Source organism: Nyctereutes procyonoides, unplaced genomic scaffold, assembly GCF_905146905.1.
Source record: "Nyctereutes procyonoides isolate TBG_1078 unplaced genomic scaffold, NYPRO_anot_genome, whole genome shotgun sequence".
Taxonomy (NCBI): Eukaryota; Metazoa; Chordata; class Mammalia; order Carnivora; family Canidae; genus Nyctereutes; species Nyctereutes procyonoides.
Window position 1 is genome coordinate 50,187,428 of NW_026575135.1, and position 15,601 is coordinate 50,203,028.

At 47.9% G+C, this 15,601-nt stretch overlaps 1 protein-coding gene across 1 annotated transcript in view; it reads left to right on the top strand.

The window, feature by feature from the left end:
• TRPC7 (transient receptor potential cation channel subfamily C member 7) overlaps nt 1–15,601 on the top strand; it is a 142,019-nt gene that overhangs the window by 111,661 nt on the left and 14,757 nt on the right. Inside the window, exon 8 of the mRNA XM_055302466.1 lies at nt 14,515–14,710. Coding sequence (XP_055158441.1) covers nt 14,515–14,710 — 196 coding nt within the window. The remainder of the gene's footprint in view (nt 1–14,514; nt 14,711–15,601) is intronic.

Genomic DNA, 15,601 nt, shown 5'->3' on the forward strand with positions numbered 1-15,601 from the left:
TCGGAGGGTCTCTCTAGGCTCCCCTGGAATCCTTAGGAGTCTCTAGCAGGCAGCTCCTTGCAGAGACTCATGTTTCCTTGGTATCCACAAGTTGTGGCTCAGAGTTCATGTTCTGGAGTTGAAAGAACCCAATGTTTAAGCTGTATTAAATCTTCATTTTTGCCATTTACATGCTGTGCAGCCATGAGCATGTTCCTTAACTTTTCTGAGCTTTAGTCTCCTTATCTTTAGAATGAGGATAAAAATCATACCTGCTCGATAGGGATAGTATGAAGATTCAGTGAGATGATGCAGCAGCCCCACGGCATATTCTCGATACGTGAAAGGAGTACTATTACTATTATCATTGCATGCACTGTGCTGCCTAGAAACCAGAGCCCTGGGCAGATCTTGCATGCCCGTGCTTCGCTGGAGAAAGGCAGTTGCGATCCAAATGCAAGAGGACTGAAGGAAAAAGGAAAGTGAAGTCGGGGGGGAGGGGGAGGCAGAGCAGATCCAGGTGCTGACCTGGTCACCATCTAGCAGAACGAACAACCCGGTCGCGACACTCTCTCTCAGGAGATTATACGGAGACGCCGCATCTCCTCATAGCCCATCAGAATGAGACACAGTTTACCAGCTGGAGCCTTCCCACCTGACGTCTCCCATTAATCAAATTCACCGCAGAGGATGTGGACTGGCCTACACCTCGGGGACACCGGGGGAAGCCACAGCCACCCAGCGCGAGAGGCCGGTGTGCAAGCAGGTGCAGGCCAGCAGCTGCGCACACCTGCCGGCCCAGCCGGTACCGGTACGTGCAGGGACAGGGAGCCGGTCCGCAGCATCGCGCGCCTCGGCGGCAGCAGGAAAACCCAGACAAGGAGACAGGAGCGCGTGCGCGGGGCTCTGGCAGGCCACTGCCATCAATGGCCAGAAGTAGCTGCTGCTCGCAGAGCACGATGCCACCACAGCCTCCACATGGGGCTGGGGATGGAGCTCACAGAACCTGTGTCCTCGCACCCAGGGCTCACCCCTGTGGAGGGTGCTGGCGGTCTCCTGGAGGCCTGGGAGAAGGTCAGGTGACCCGAGTTCCCCCTGGCTCCTGACCTTAAGCCAAGTCACTTGACATATCCGTGCCTCTGTGTCCTCACCTGTAAAATGGAAATGACTTCCTGCCTTGTTCATAAACACCCTTAGGAATAAATGGGTGGTTATAGTTCTAGTCGAGGTCCTTCCCCCAGTGCACCCAGGCTCAGAACATCTTCCTGCCTTCTTTAAGCTCCCACCAGAATCTTGAGGAAGGACAGACAGGTGTCCAGGCACAAGCACAGCAGCTGGGACCCACAGGGCTAGCACTCCTGACATGGGGGCCCAAGGAACCCTGAGTGGCCTGGAATCTGTTACCCTGCCGGTGAAAATGGCTGAGCCCGGCCACACAGTTTTCCTGAGCGACTCCCAGCTTACAGCATGACCTTACTCTACCCTTCTTCTGGAGAAATCACCCATCAGGGGAAGGTGCTTACCTCTGAGAACCCAAACCAAGGGCAATGAGTGCCATATGCCCTCAGCTCAGAACTATGTGCTATGCTGCCCTGCCCACAGGAGCTATCTAGAAGAGTGGGACCCTGGTGCTGCCACACCACAGACACTGTTACTCTGTGGGGCAGAGAAGTGATTTGTTTTTACAGAGAGCAGGTGCCTGGACCAGAGCAGAGAAGTGAACCTGAGAAGGGCCTGGCTCTGCCCTCAGCCCACAGCAGCCCATGGCTCAGACAGACTAAGTTCAGGTCTGACCTCTCCTCTCACTGGGTGTGTGGCCTTGGATAAGCACTCCAATCCCCTGGGCCTCAATGCCCCCAGCTCTGAGGTAAGAATATTAAGATGGCCAACCTCACAGGATTCTTCTAAGGATCCCGTAAGAAGAAACAGTACTGAACACAGTGCTTGGCATACAATAAAGCTTCAGGGAGTAGCAGTGATGATCATGGAGATGGTGAATGAGGAATAGGGGAGAGAGGATAAGGTGCAAGCACAGACACCTACGTACTGATCTGGCTCTAAGGGACCCTTTCTGAGCAGTGGCCTCACTTATGAACTTTGTCCAGATCAGGCCAAGTATTTCACTGAATCAGTCAGACTACTTTCTATTACTCCAATACTCAGTGATTAGCTGTGGCAGGAAGGAGGTAAGTATGAATCGCCCAGAAGCAAATTTGCTCTGGATCTGCTAGATGAAGCCATTCAGCATAGGATGCATTGTTGCTGAAAGACAGTCAAGCTGTCAGTCAACAAAGGCCTTGATGTCCCTCCTGTACTTCCAGTCTCCCACAATGCCTTGTGCACACTGTACAGCTCACTAAATTCCTCATGAACGAGAATGACAGGATGAACAGGGGAGACAAAGCCGGACTCCGGGCAGCAGGGTAAACATTGGACTGGAAATCTGACCATGTGAACCTGTGCTCCATTTCCTCCATCCTGGGTGTTCTGTGCAATCCCTCATCCTACTCCTCACTGGGGACCCGGTGCACAGGTGCTCAGAAGGTCAGTGCCAGGACACAGAAGAAAATGAAAGAGGGAATCTCTGGGATCAGGAAAGCCATTGGAAAAGACAAAAGCAGAAGAAAGGAGCAAAGCAGTTGGCTTGTCCCAAGTCCTGGGAACCCAATAAAAACCTTCTAGGCACCAGGGACCCAACCAAAGAGGACTCAGGCCCCCAGGATGGGGAAAGGAAGAAAAACTGTGGCGGCAGTGAGCATGATGGAGAAAGTACAGGATATTTATGGCTTTGGCAGTTCCTAAAATGGGACATGCAGCTGCATGATGGTGTGATTGAACAGGGAAACAGTCGATAGAGCAGTGAAGTGCACAGGAAAGAATGGATTTTTATAAATGTCATCTTTTACCTTCTGACTGCTCCCCAGAGCATGTTCCCGTAAGAGATCTTTGATCAGCAAAAAGCCACGGTAGGATGAATGAGATGTGTGCTTTAGGGGACTCAGGACTATTCTGTATGCCAGCTACGCAGGTGATAAAGTCAGATGACCCCTCTCAGGTGAATGTTTGCTTCAGAACAGCCCATCCCTAGGCCACCCTGCCTAGCTCTAGCTCAGCATCTTCCCTCCAGCCGTCCCCCAGGGGTGGGGGGGGCTTCTCTCCTGTGGAATTTTTAGCTTATAGGGTAAGATGGGTCCCTTATCTGCTTCTACAGAGTCAGGAGGCTCAGTCCTACAGAAGGGAAATTTGGGCTGGTGCACCCGCAGATATCTTCCCGCCAGCCCCATACCTGCCATGTTCAAGGACAACCAGGTTCAGGAGTCCCCTTTGAAAGTCAACTTCGAGGAACCAAGAGACTGTGGCCCCCAGGAGAGCCCTATTTGCTGTAGGGGTGCAGTCCCAGTTCAGGTCACAAAAGCCATTCCACCTGAATCCCACCAAATTACAGTGCTGTCCCAAATGAAGGGGGGCGAGGACATTCTGGGACAAAAGAGGCAAAAAGTCTCTCTACCACTGCAGACCCTCAGCCCTCAGCCAATCCCTATTCTAACCCCTCATCTGTCCCAATTCTTCCCTCCCCACCCCAAATTCCCTTTCCCTCCATCCAGCAGACCTCCGTGAAGGGGTTAAAAGGAAATAGACTGAACTAATTCTACCCCAGTATAAATAAACACAGAGTATGAAGAGTCTTTTTTATTATTATTCATGAGAGGCAGACAGAGAGAGAGAGAGAGAGGCAGAGACACAGGCAGAGGAAGAAGCAGGCTCCATGCAGGGAGCCTGACGTGGGACTCCATCCTGGGTCTCCAGGATCATGCCCTGGGCTGAGGGCGGCACTAAACCGCTGAGCCACCTGGGCTGCCCCAGAGTATGAAGAGTCTTAACGGAGATCAGTGGTTCCCAAACCACACCAGAATCACCTGGGGAAATGGCTACTCTGGGGACTTCCTAGGCCCCACCCCCGAGAGAGTCTAATTGCAAGTTAGGGTAGGGCCCAGACATCTGCATTAACAAGTCACTGGGGGGACTCTGTGAAGGTGGTCTTAGGGCTACATGCTGACACACGCTGATACTACCCAAACCTCATCATTATTCACATGGAGAGACGGAGGCCACTCTCTGCCACGTGCATTTCAAAAACAAAGGGCTTGTTAACCCGAGTGTCTTATTGGTAGACTCTCAGGCTCCGCAGAATAGGAAGGCAGACCAGCAAGGAGTGAGCTCTGGGATTAGATTCTATGAACAGTTCTCAACTTGTCAGCAGGCTCCATCCACTTCAGAACTAAGGGTGCTCTCAGAGGTCTGGGTTATTTTTCTCAGACGCTTCTGTGTCAGGGGGGCTAGCTAAAGGGGAAAAGGAATGTGAGTGTATGGGTCATTGGCTGGTGAGCTGGGCCTGTCTGGGCATGACAGACAGTGCACCTGCCAGCAGCTCATTATCTCCAAGTTGCTTCTATTAGAAACTGTGAATGACCAAACAGGAGGAAGAGACATCACTCAGATAAGTTTTATGCTCTCAGAGTACAAAATCCAAGTATCCCAAGATGAGGGTCAGGAAGCAGAGAGAAAACTAAGCAACCTGCCCAAGAGTGTTCTTTCTTGAAGAACTCTTTAAGAAAAGTTTTTGATTCTGTTAGGAATTTTGTTCTTATTAGGAACATATCTTTGACTTTACCATGGAAGTCAGTAGACAAAGAGGATTTGCCTTTTGAGGGGGTTGTTTTGAGATTTTCAGCTTAGAAACTGTATGAAACTGTGGGGTTCCAGAACTCTAGTTACAGTGTTAGAAAAAGAGAGACAGGGGCACATGGGTGGCTCAGTCCATTGAATATCCGACTCTTGATCTCAGCTCAGGTCTTGATCTTGTGAGGTCAGACCGCACTGTTGGGCTCTGTGCTGGGCATGGAGCTTACGAGAGAGAGAGAGAGAACTTGGCTCATGGATGAAATACAGCCAGGCAAGAATGCATCCAAAAGGGGTAGTCTTCTCTATACTCTGATTGTGACCATGGCAGGACAGATACACAGAGAAAAGTGGGAGGGACTGAGGGCAAGGAGGTGACCCAGAGCAGGGAAGTGATGGGCTCTCTGACACCACATGGGTCTCATGACCCACGTTGGGCTCCTGGTCTCCCCTTAAGGTAAACGTGGCCTCCTCTACTTAATTCTGATTGGGCATTAAATGTGGGGCCTGTCCCATCAAAAATGAGCCAGCCAGTCTTTTCTACCAGGCTGTCCTGGAGTCAGCTTCATAGCACAGCTGGGTTGAGACTTTTCTAATCAAGAATAATACTTCTCCTAAGGTTATTCTGTCTCCCCAGGAATCATTTTAATGGAGGAAGTTTCAGCAGTGCTAAGCAAAATTAGAAGCTTCCGTTTTCCATGACAGTTATGGAAAATTTGCACGTTCTATAAAGGGAGAGATTCATATGGCCACCAGAGGCAGGAGGCGCTGATTCAGCTCACTCTCCTCTCCAGGGCCACAGAAAAGCCAGCTCCTCCTTCCTATGAATCTGGAGGGGCCCTGGGGCAAGGAGAGAGGCTCCTGGAGACCCTGCCCACACATGCCCCCCCTGGCCCCACCAATGCTACATCACCCTGTTGTTGAACAACTCATAATAAACACATAATCTGCTCTCTCACTTAATCCTCCAAACAGTGGGATGACACAGACACTACCAGAAAACTAAGGTTCAGAGAGACTCTAGACTTGCCCAAGATCCCAGAGCCAAGAAGAGGATTTGAACCTGGATCTGCATGACTCCTTCCCTCCACTTTTTGACCTGAGATTCCCAAGAGCAGGATCTCCACTCCTACAGCAGAGCCTCTGCTCTAAAGTGGAGGGGGAATCTCTTTAACAGTTGAGTCACTTTCTTGTGGCACTAAATTCTTTTTTTTTTCCTGTGGCACTAAATTCTAAAAAAGAACATACTGAATTCAAATGTGGTTATCACTGAGAACCTGATGGCTCTGCATACCTCATCTCTAAATACACAGCCTATGTTTGCCCCCTGGATAAAGTAGGTTTTCATTCCAAAGTACACTCATTTGTTTGACAACCGTTATGGAGCAACTACTCCAGACCAAGTTCTGTGTTTGTCCTGCGGTCACAGAGATTAATAAAACAATCCTCCTCTCTCTGTGGAATGCATAGACAAGGGGGCATTTAGAAGAAATGGCATCAATTATTGTACCACCTGATCATCATCAAAGGGTACTTGGGCAGCACAGCCAGGAGGAAGTGCTGAACTCTGCCTGCCAGGGTCAGGGATGGCTTCCTGGAAGGCCATGGAGGGTCTTGGAGGATGACGAGGGGGGTGTTCTAGCCTGTGCAAGATGTAAAGGAGCAGAGGAGTTTTGAAGAACTGCCAGTCAACAAGAATTTGGGAAAACAAAAGAAGATCACATAAGATAACCCAGGAGGATCCAGATTCTGGAAATATGAGTCCTAATAGGGTGTTAGTCTCTGCTAGGACCTTTGTAACAGAAAGAAGATGTGATTAGATCTGCCTTCGGGAAGTGTGCTGGGGCAACTGTGTGAAGGATGGGTTGGAAAGGGTGGGAGGAGAGTAAGCCCAAGCTCAGGATTTTATCATGAGTAAAAACAGTCACAGCTCCTCCCCTCGTGGAACTTCCAGACTGGTTGGGAAGACAGATGTTAATCAAAAAACCACATGAATGAGGGCATGTTTACAAATTGAGATGTTCTAAAAGAAGGGAACTTGAAAGAAAGGTGGCTCCCAAGAGAGCTGAACGAGGTCTGTTAGGTGGCTGGGACAAGGAGCTACACGCAGGACAGGACTCTGACCTGAGGAGTGGCAGAGGGGATAGAGAAGGGAAACTGGGGAGGCTGGAGTGGAAATGTGATGACTGAATGACTGAATGTGGGGGTTGGGGGGGAAGGATGTTTTTGGGTTATGACATTGGGAAGGCTCTAGAAGGATCTGGGGAAGACAATCTGGAGGAGCATATAATGGGAAGAAAGGCAGAGTCCCTGGATGATTCAGGGGGACATGGGGGCTTCGACCTTCCTCAGGATCCATACCCAGCAGAGTTGAAGGCAAACACTCAGAAACAGGTGAATGCTCAGTGTTGTGGGTGAAGTCCATGCTCTAAGGGATGGAGGAACCAGGGGACCTTGAGAAGGAAGGCCCCATGCTCAGCGCTAGGGGTCAACCACTCACTTGATAAAGGAGCAAAATAAGCTCTTCAGCTAAAAAAGCCATGTGCCTTGCAAGTAGAAGACTCTGAAATTTCCCTGGCCCACAGAAGAAAAAAAAGGGAGACAGATGAGCCATACAAGCCCCAAGATATCTGTAAGTGAGCCAGAGGGGCCTCCTGACAGCCAAGGGCCATGCCACCAAGAAGGATCTGGCTGCAGAGGAGGTCTTGCTACCAAGGGCTGGGTAAGAGAAACCAAGGAAATGGTCCCAGTGTGGCATCGCAGGACCATGGCCAACTACTGTGTTCTTGGGGCAAAGCACAAAGCTGAATATGTCTGCAGGTGGGAACTGGGCATGGAATCAGCCTACTGGGATTTAGAGGGACAGATTCTCCCAGGATTCTGGGCAGTGTTGAAATCTGGGCATCTCTGATAGAGAAATGTCATGGCATACTTTACTGTATTTTGAAAGTTACAATCTCGCCTTTCATCTTTTAAATTCAAGCTAGGTATAAGGATTTGCGGGGAACAAGAGAGCTTATTACAGCTACCATCACATGGAGACAGTAGTTGGAAGGTCCTCAGACTTGAGGGAGCAAGCAGCAGTGGCTGTTGAAGGGGGTCCAAGTCAGGCTCAAAGAGGTCAAGCATCTGAAAAGGAGCATTATGTGTCAAAAAAAAATAGTTTGAGTCTAATAGAAGTTTTCATCTTTGTATAATTCTCCAGGAAGTGATAAAAATATAGATCTTTTCTGGGACCAGTTCAGAAGAATCATTATGCCTGTTACAGCAGGCATTCTACTATCATATAATATTTATTTATGCCTTCTCCTCATGTTTATTCATGACATGAAAATTTAAAAGCCTGGTACCTTTAAGCTTCTGGAACAGGCTGAGAGCCCACAGATTCATGAGGGAAAGGCATAATGGTACACAGAAAATGTTCTCTCTTCGATGATGTCTTCACACACATTTTCAGGCCCTGCCCCACATCCTCCATCTTATTCTCGTTCATGGGACAGCCCTCCCTTTTTATCACTAACATTCAATTCTAGGATGAAAACAGGGTCAAACTGTCCTTCCTCCAAGTGTCAGTGACAGGAAACCGGACTGTCCAGGGTTAGCTCTAGAGATACTATCAGAATGTAGTTCTTGGGTAGGTCTGAAGCCAACCAGCTAAGGTCAAGTCATCTCATGCCTCAGTTTCCCACTATTCAGTCATCCATTGACCAAAAATGTTTACTGAATTCCTACTATGAGCCGGGCATCGTCTGGCACCGATGACAGAGCAGTGTGAAAGTCAGCAGGCCCTCCCCTCATGGAGGTCACACTCCTCCGTGAACATGAAAAGAGAGACAAAAGGCAAAAAATAAATTACAAAACTAAACAAAGAGACCAAGAAAGTCATTAGAGATTAAGTGCTGAGAGCTAGGAAAGAAATAAAAACACTGAGAGAAAGAATAACTCAGGAGGCCTCCTTCAGTCAGGGTGTCAGACAGGTCCACCCTGAGCTGGTGACAATCAAGTTTACAGCTGGTGCATGAGGAGGAGGAGGCCCAGACAAGGGAGGAAGGCCTTCCAGGGTGAGGGAATAGGGCACAGCAGAGATGTTGGCAGCCACAAAGGCTCTGTGAGCTTAGGGAGGAGTCCAACAGGGAGGGGCTTTGAGGCCTCCCAGGTGACAAGGATGGATTGTCAGCCCTGGGAAAGCCACTAACAGAGAGGGTGAGGATCTGATTGCTATCTTCATAGGGTTATGCTGAGAGGTGACTGTAGGCTACAAGAGACTTTCAGCCTGACACTGGAGCCCACTGCAGTTAAGAAAGAAAGAAAAAAATGAATACCAAAAATAATAATACATATTATGTGCCAGGCAGTATTTTGCACACTTCCCAAGCATTCGATTAATTCCCTTAATCCCCACAACAAGCCTGCAGAGGAGAAATTGTAGTTTCCCCGTTGTACAGCTAGAAAGACAGAGGCCCAGAGAGGCTGGAATGTGGCCAGAAGCCCACATGCAAAGCCAGGTTTGCCTGACTTGGAAACTGCTTTCCGAGGGTCTCACTCGGCCGATGGGGCCGAGAGCTCCCAACTGGGAGTGGGATCGGGACTCACTCATTCATTCAACAGACAATTTATGGGGCACTTTCAGGGTGCCAGGTTCTGTGCCAGGGTCTGGCGTTTTGAGGATGAAGAAGACACAGCTGTGCCCCTGGAGGAGACAGGAGGCTTCCCCGTGTCCCAGAAGGAATAAATCTGGGCCATGCAGGCCTTGTACACCCCCTCCCTCAGCACTGATTCTGGGCCGGCCTCCTCTACTTCTGGACGCTCTAGCTCAAGCGCCTCATGTAGGACCCGGGGTAAACTGAGAGGTCATTCAGGGGACACAAGCTGGGGGGCATGTCCTTCAAGCACGGCCCAGCTGCTCCGGGTCTCCAGGTCCAGGCATTAGAGCCCCCCAGGGCTCTGGCGGGTCCCTGTGTATCTCGAGTACCATCTTCCATCATCCCAGCCCGGAGGGCAGGTAAGCATTTCTACCTCAGCAGGTCTGTAGCATGGCACCCACTTTTGTCCTCCGAACGTGAGAAACATTCTTTCAGGAGCTAGCCTCCTGCTTAATTTTAGCTTGCTATGTGCTATGTGCAGCCTGGGGTAGGCATCTGAACTGCATGGTTTTGGGGGGAAGCAGGAAGGCAGCGTTCCAGCACCAGGGGGAGGGCATCGTGGCATTCCAAAGCAGCAGCAATTCTCCTAACAATTGCCCCAAACCCTCCCCTTGTTGATCAGTTTGTTCCCTGAGACCCATACACAACCGCCTCTTCAGGCAACGTGTTATTAAAGCCCCATTATCCAGGCGAGACGAGCCTAGGAGAGAGCTGATGAGATGCCCCTGCCTTCCTTCCGCCTGACAGATCAGCCCCAACCTTCCCCCACATACACCCCCGCGCAGCAGGAGCAGCTTGAATCATGGCCTATTCAGCATCACTCAGGGGAGCCTTTCCTCTTTTCCCCACGTTAGCAGCACTTCTTAGGCTGTGGGGGCCTATTGACTATACTTTGCAGTCCCTTGCACTACAAGCTGAGATTCACAGGTCACAAGGCAGCCTGGGCCGGAGAAGCCAGAAGAAGGATTTGCATGAAATCAAGGGTTCATGATGATCTTTGCAGGGAGGAAGGAAGATAGGTTTGTTCAGCAAGGTCTCTGTTTGGCCCTGTGTGGCAGCCCGGGGTGGGCAGGGTGCCGATGGGGCCGAGTGTGACCCTGGGGAAGGCCAGGCTAGCAGAGCACGCGTGCCTACTATAGCCCTGCAGCGTTCTGTCCCCGCTGGGGATGCCTGAGACCGGGACCTCTCCAAGGGCAGGAGCAAGGTCTGGACACCAGCGCATGGGTACCTGGTACTCTGCCTGGGGCACAGAGTTATTTTGTTATTGGTAAATAGCAAATAAATGAATGAACATAATAGCTACCACTTACAGGACTTGCATTATATACTATAGCTAGGTTGCTCATTTAATCTTGATAGCAACTTCCTAGTGAAGCACTTCTGTCCCAGTTCATAGATGAGTGGACTGAGAGTCCAGGAGGTGTGGTAACACACCCAGACTCACACAGCCAACGGGTGGTGGTGCTGGGATTTGAACCCAGGCATACGCCTTTGCTCTTCTTACTCTTCCCACTATGTCTGTGAAGCTTCCTGTGATTGACACAGTCGAAGGAATCTGTGACAAATTCTTCAGGTAGCAGAGCAATTAGGAGGAGGATGTGAAGCTGGTGACCATTATCCCTATGAGTAGAGAACCTCACATTTAGCCTTGAGACCAACTGGTTGACAGTAGGGGCTTTCTGTGAGACAAGAGGTTTCATTGTGATGATCAGCTAAGCCAGTTCCTGAATACTTTCTTCCTGAAAGACAGTCCCCAACCTCCATAGTGACTGGTCTTCTGCCCCATAGTCCTAAACATGGTGGGTGATGACTCAGAGAGCATCATAATCTCACAAAACATCGAGGCCAGCTCTAGTGCCAAAGCTCTTTGCATTAGTAATGTACTATTTGTCTCCTTTCCAAGGCTAGCCTTCTCTCTGAGAATATATTATGGTAGGTTTCCAAGGTCAAAGTAACACAGCCTTTTCCCACTTGGAACAATGAAGACAGCTTTCCTTTATTTTCTGCCACATATTAAACCAGAGAATGTCACTAGCATGGCACTTCAAGTTAAACTGTGGAGCTCTAGTCACCATAAAAAGCACCAAGATTTCATAGAAATTTCTTTCTCCCCTTTTTCTTTCTGCTAGGATGTCATTTTCATATTGATTTGTAAGATCTCTTTATATAAGAAAGACACCCAGAGTCTGTTACCTGTATTGCAGATACAAATTCTTTTCTCACTTAGCCTTTTGCCTTACATTGTCAGTTATTATGTCTTTGTTGTATACAAGTAAAGTTTTATGTGGTCAAATCCCTCCATCATTCCCTTTCTAGCTTCTGAAACCTCTCCCAGACCAATATTATATAAAATAGTGCTATTTTATTCTAGTTTTTTTAATGTGTAATTTTTAAACTTTGAACTCAATTCCATTCAGAATTAGTTATATAGGTGGAGCTATGGGTAAAATACTGCACTGCTTACCATTTATGCCAGGTAATTGTGCATAACTCAGCCCATGATGTCTCCTCTGGGAGAAACAATGACAACAAAATTAGTCTATTTGGTTAGTCCAGATCATGTCAAGAGGGATAAGTGCACGTGAAAGACCCAAAAGACACCAATGGTGGATCGAGCTATAGTGGATGATTCAAGCTAATGGACCCAGCTTTACCTTAAAGGAGGTCTTTGCTACGACAACCCATTTTGCCCCATAATAAGAGGACACAGGGCTATAGACAGTCCCCAAAGAGCTTACAAGAGATTGTTAAAAATGCATACTTTGGCTAAGACCCTTTCCTGCCCAGTCAGGTGCCTGTGTTATTGCTCTGGAGGGAGGGTCACTTTCACTCTGGAAATCCCAGTGAGTGAGTCTGGGCCTCTCGTAATTAGATGCTCTTGTAGGTCACAGCCAAATTCAGGTCCAGAAGCTAATTCCTGAACTATAGAAGAAATGAAACAGGTATAAAGATTGTCTGGGAACCAGATAACAAACCTAAAGGATCAGTGTTCCAAGTGGGAGTGGGGGAGGGGACTGATGGTGGAGGGGCTAAGCCATGAATTTAGGGATCTGTAACTCTTCTCTTACTACAACACACGCTGTGTAATGGGCTAGCTCTGCCTCCTTTCGATTATTCTATTACATAGAATGCCTAAGAGAAGGCACCAAGGATAAACAAGAGCTTAGTGGCAAAATTCATAACAAGGAGCAAATGAGAAAAAAAATACACTCTGAATCTAGGCCATTTTCCTAATCAAAATTCAGAAGACTTTCCTTGAATATTCTGTAATTGCTTGCTTCATTTGTGTCAGCCAAAGGTCTGTGGGGTTTTACAAGGTAAGCAAACGAAGATGAATTCCTGTAAAGCATCTCTCAGTTGCATATATTATCCATTTCTTAGGATGTTCGTGGTAAGTGCCTAATCCTGGACCAGTGCCAGCCTGCCCAGTCCCTGGCTCAAAGAGCGGGCCCTTTGGTTTCCTGACCTGGCTAGAAAGGGAACAACTGTCATCACATCCTGCTGTCTCCTTCCAGTTTGGGAAGTGGGGCTCATCCAGTGGTTCTGGAGTCTCTCTGCCACTGTTCCCTTCCACTAAGGTGATGACCACAGGATAACTTCTTAATGGCAGGCAATATCTGCAGAGAATCCTGGCCATGCATTGAATGGCATCTTTTTCACACAAAATGGATCTCACACAAGGAAGCAGTGTGTTCCCCTCTTTCTCAGAATAGCGTTAGGGGCTGGGGCTCTAAAATAATGCTGGATACCTGGTCATCACCTCCAAACCCCCAACTAAATTCCTTCTTATTAAAAATAAAATGAATTAAATATTCTAAACTCACAGTTTTCAAAGAAACCAGAAACAAATAATGACAACAAAAACCCACTTCAATTTTCAGTTTTCAGACTCTGGGATGCATAGAGAATGAGTCAAACCGCTGGCTAGACACACACATACACATACACCCACACATACTCGCACACAGGAGAGCCGAAAATTCATGTAAGTCAGAGTTGGATTTTTAGCCAAAGTGACAAGTACTAGTATTTTTGTACATCTTGTCAAATAAATACCAATCCTTAAGAAATGCCAATTTTTTTTGAGATCTAGCTAATCCTGGCCACTTGTGGGTGAATGCTGAAAATCTGAAATGTTAAAGAGAAAAAAGAAAGTACTTTCTCATAATGTACCCCAAATCTGACTGCAAACCAAAAGAACTGCATATAGCCATTCAGAAGTTATCAGATGCACGGAGGTGTTCTAAACCACCCAACTAAAACCCAGCTTTCTGATTGGATTCTATGTTGTAAACCTGATGTGGGTTCCTAGCCACAAAGTAGACAGTGAAACATGCCTGGATCCTAGTCTTAAAACTAGGATATTCTGGTAACTTCGCAGTCTCTCAAGAGTCAAAGAGCAGTGTTCTAAAAGCCAGATTTTCCCGGCACTGCCTTCAAAGCACATGCAATCTCTACTTTGAGTGAGCTGCAGGCTGAGGTGTAGACAGCTGTCTGCTGAATTTGAATAACACGGACATACCAAACTTTCTCTTTTCATAGCACAACTCCATTTGAGAGGACATGAGGTGTGAGGCTGGCCTCACTACCTAGAGCCAGGGGCTGGAAAAGCATAGTAGGTAGATGTACATGCTTTTGGAAACCTCAAATGTGCCTGGATCTGTACCTCACTCTCCAGTCAGATGCCCCTAGAAAGGAGAAGGGTCTGAGTGTCCATGCCTCCATCTGTAAATGCAGGTAATAAGCGAGCCCAACACAGAGATGGTCATGAGGCTTAAGGAGCTGCCCTGTGACAAGCACCAGGCACCAGTCATGCTCCCTTCATCGATGGACACCATCCTCTCCCCCTGCACATGGGGCTGGGTGGTCTGAGACATTCAAGAGACTATTTTAGGAAGAGCGCTTTCTGAGGCTGATAATGTACAAGAAACAAACATCTGTCTTAACTTTAAATGCTTAATTAATTACAAGATAAAAATGACACCACACCCTGGAATCCCCCAAAAATGGACTGAGTGGAAAATAAAGAACCTGCCCTTTATATTTTTGACATCTCCTTAGAGATCTGAATATGCCATTATTTCAGAAGACAAGCACCACCAGTCAGCCCAGCCCCACTCCAGGGTAACCACCAAAGTCTGGGTAATGGGAACTTTGATGTGAACAGTGTTAGCAGATACAAAGTGGCTGAAGGGATTGTTTTTCCTTATAGGGTTGAAGAAAGCTTTAAAACCTTATTTTGGTCCATCTTTGGCTTGTCTGAAGTGATCTCGGTGGTGCTGAAATATGATCACAAATTCATCGAGAACATCGGCTACGTTCTCTATGGCGTTTATAACGTCACCATGGTGGTAGTGCTGCTCAATATGCTAATAGCCATGATCAACAACTCGTATCAGGAAATTGAGGTAAGACCGAGTTCATTGAAATTGTTCCCTCTCCCTTGCTTTAATTTACACGGCTGTTTGAAGCAATGAGAGTAATGACATTAGAAATTCCTGCGTTATTAAATGTGAAGCCAGGGGATGCCTGGGTGGCTCAGTCAGATGGTTAAGCATCTGACTCTTGGCTCAGGTCATGATCTCAGGGTTGTGAGATGGAGCCCCATGTTGAGCTCTGCACCGGGCATGGAGTCGGCTTAAGATTCTCTCTCTCTCTCCTTCTCCCTCTCCCTCTGCCCTTCCACCTCTCAACTCTCTCTTCTCTCAAAAAAAAAAAAAAAAAGTGAAACCAGAACAGCAAACAACCAGCACTTTCAGTCAACCTGCCATAAGGTAGAGTGGGCACCACACATGAAGGGGCCTGACGAGGCCTGAAAGAACCAGGGTCATGAATCTTTCCTCTTTCATGTCTCCCTTCAGGACAGCATGCAGGTGGCCCATGGCAAATCAGAATGACTATATCTTTCAGCCAACATTCCCTTTGTCTCTCACATGTTATTTATGAAATACCAATGGTATGCAATGCCCATGCTGGGCACTGGTAACACAGAGGTGACCAAGCCAGTCCCTGCCCTCTAAGAACTCAGTCCCTTGAAAAAAAACAGAAACATCACGGAACAAACTTCATTGTCCTAGGCCCAGCACACCCAGAAAAGTCCTATCAGGCACACAAGGTACAAAGCAGAGAAGCTTCCAGAGGTGATGCTGGAATGGAAGGCCATTCAAAGACTAATACAATTTTGCCAAATAGCTAAAGGAGTCCAGAGAATGTACCAGGGGACAGTTTATCAAAATCTGAAATGCACAAACCACAAGCTATTGATTGCAGCTATTGATTGTTTGGAAGAGCAAGAAATT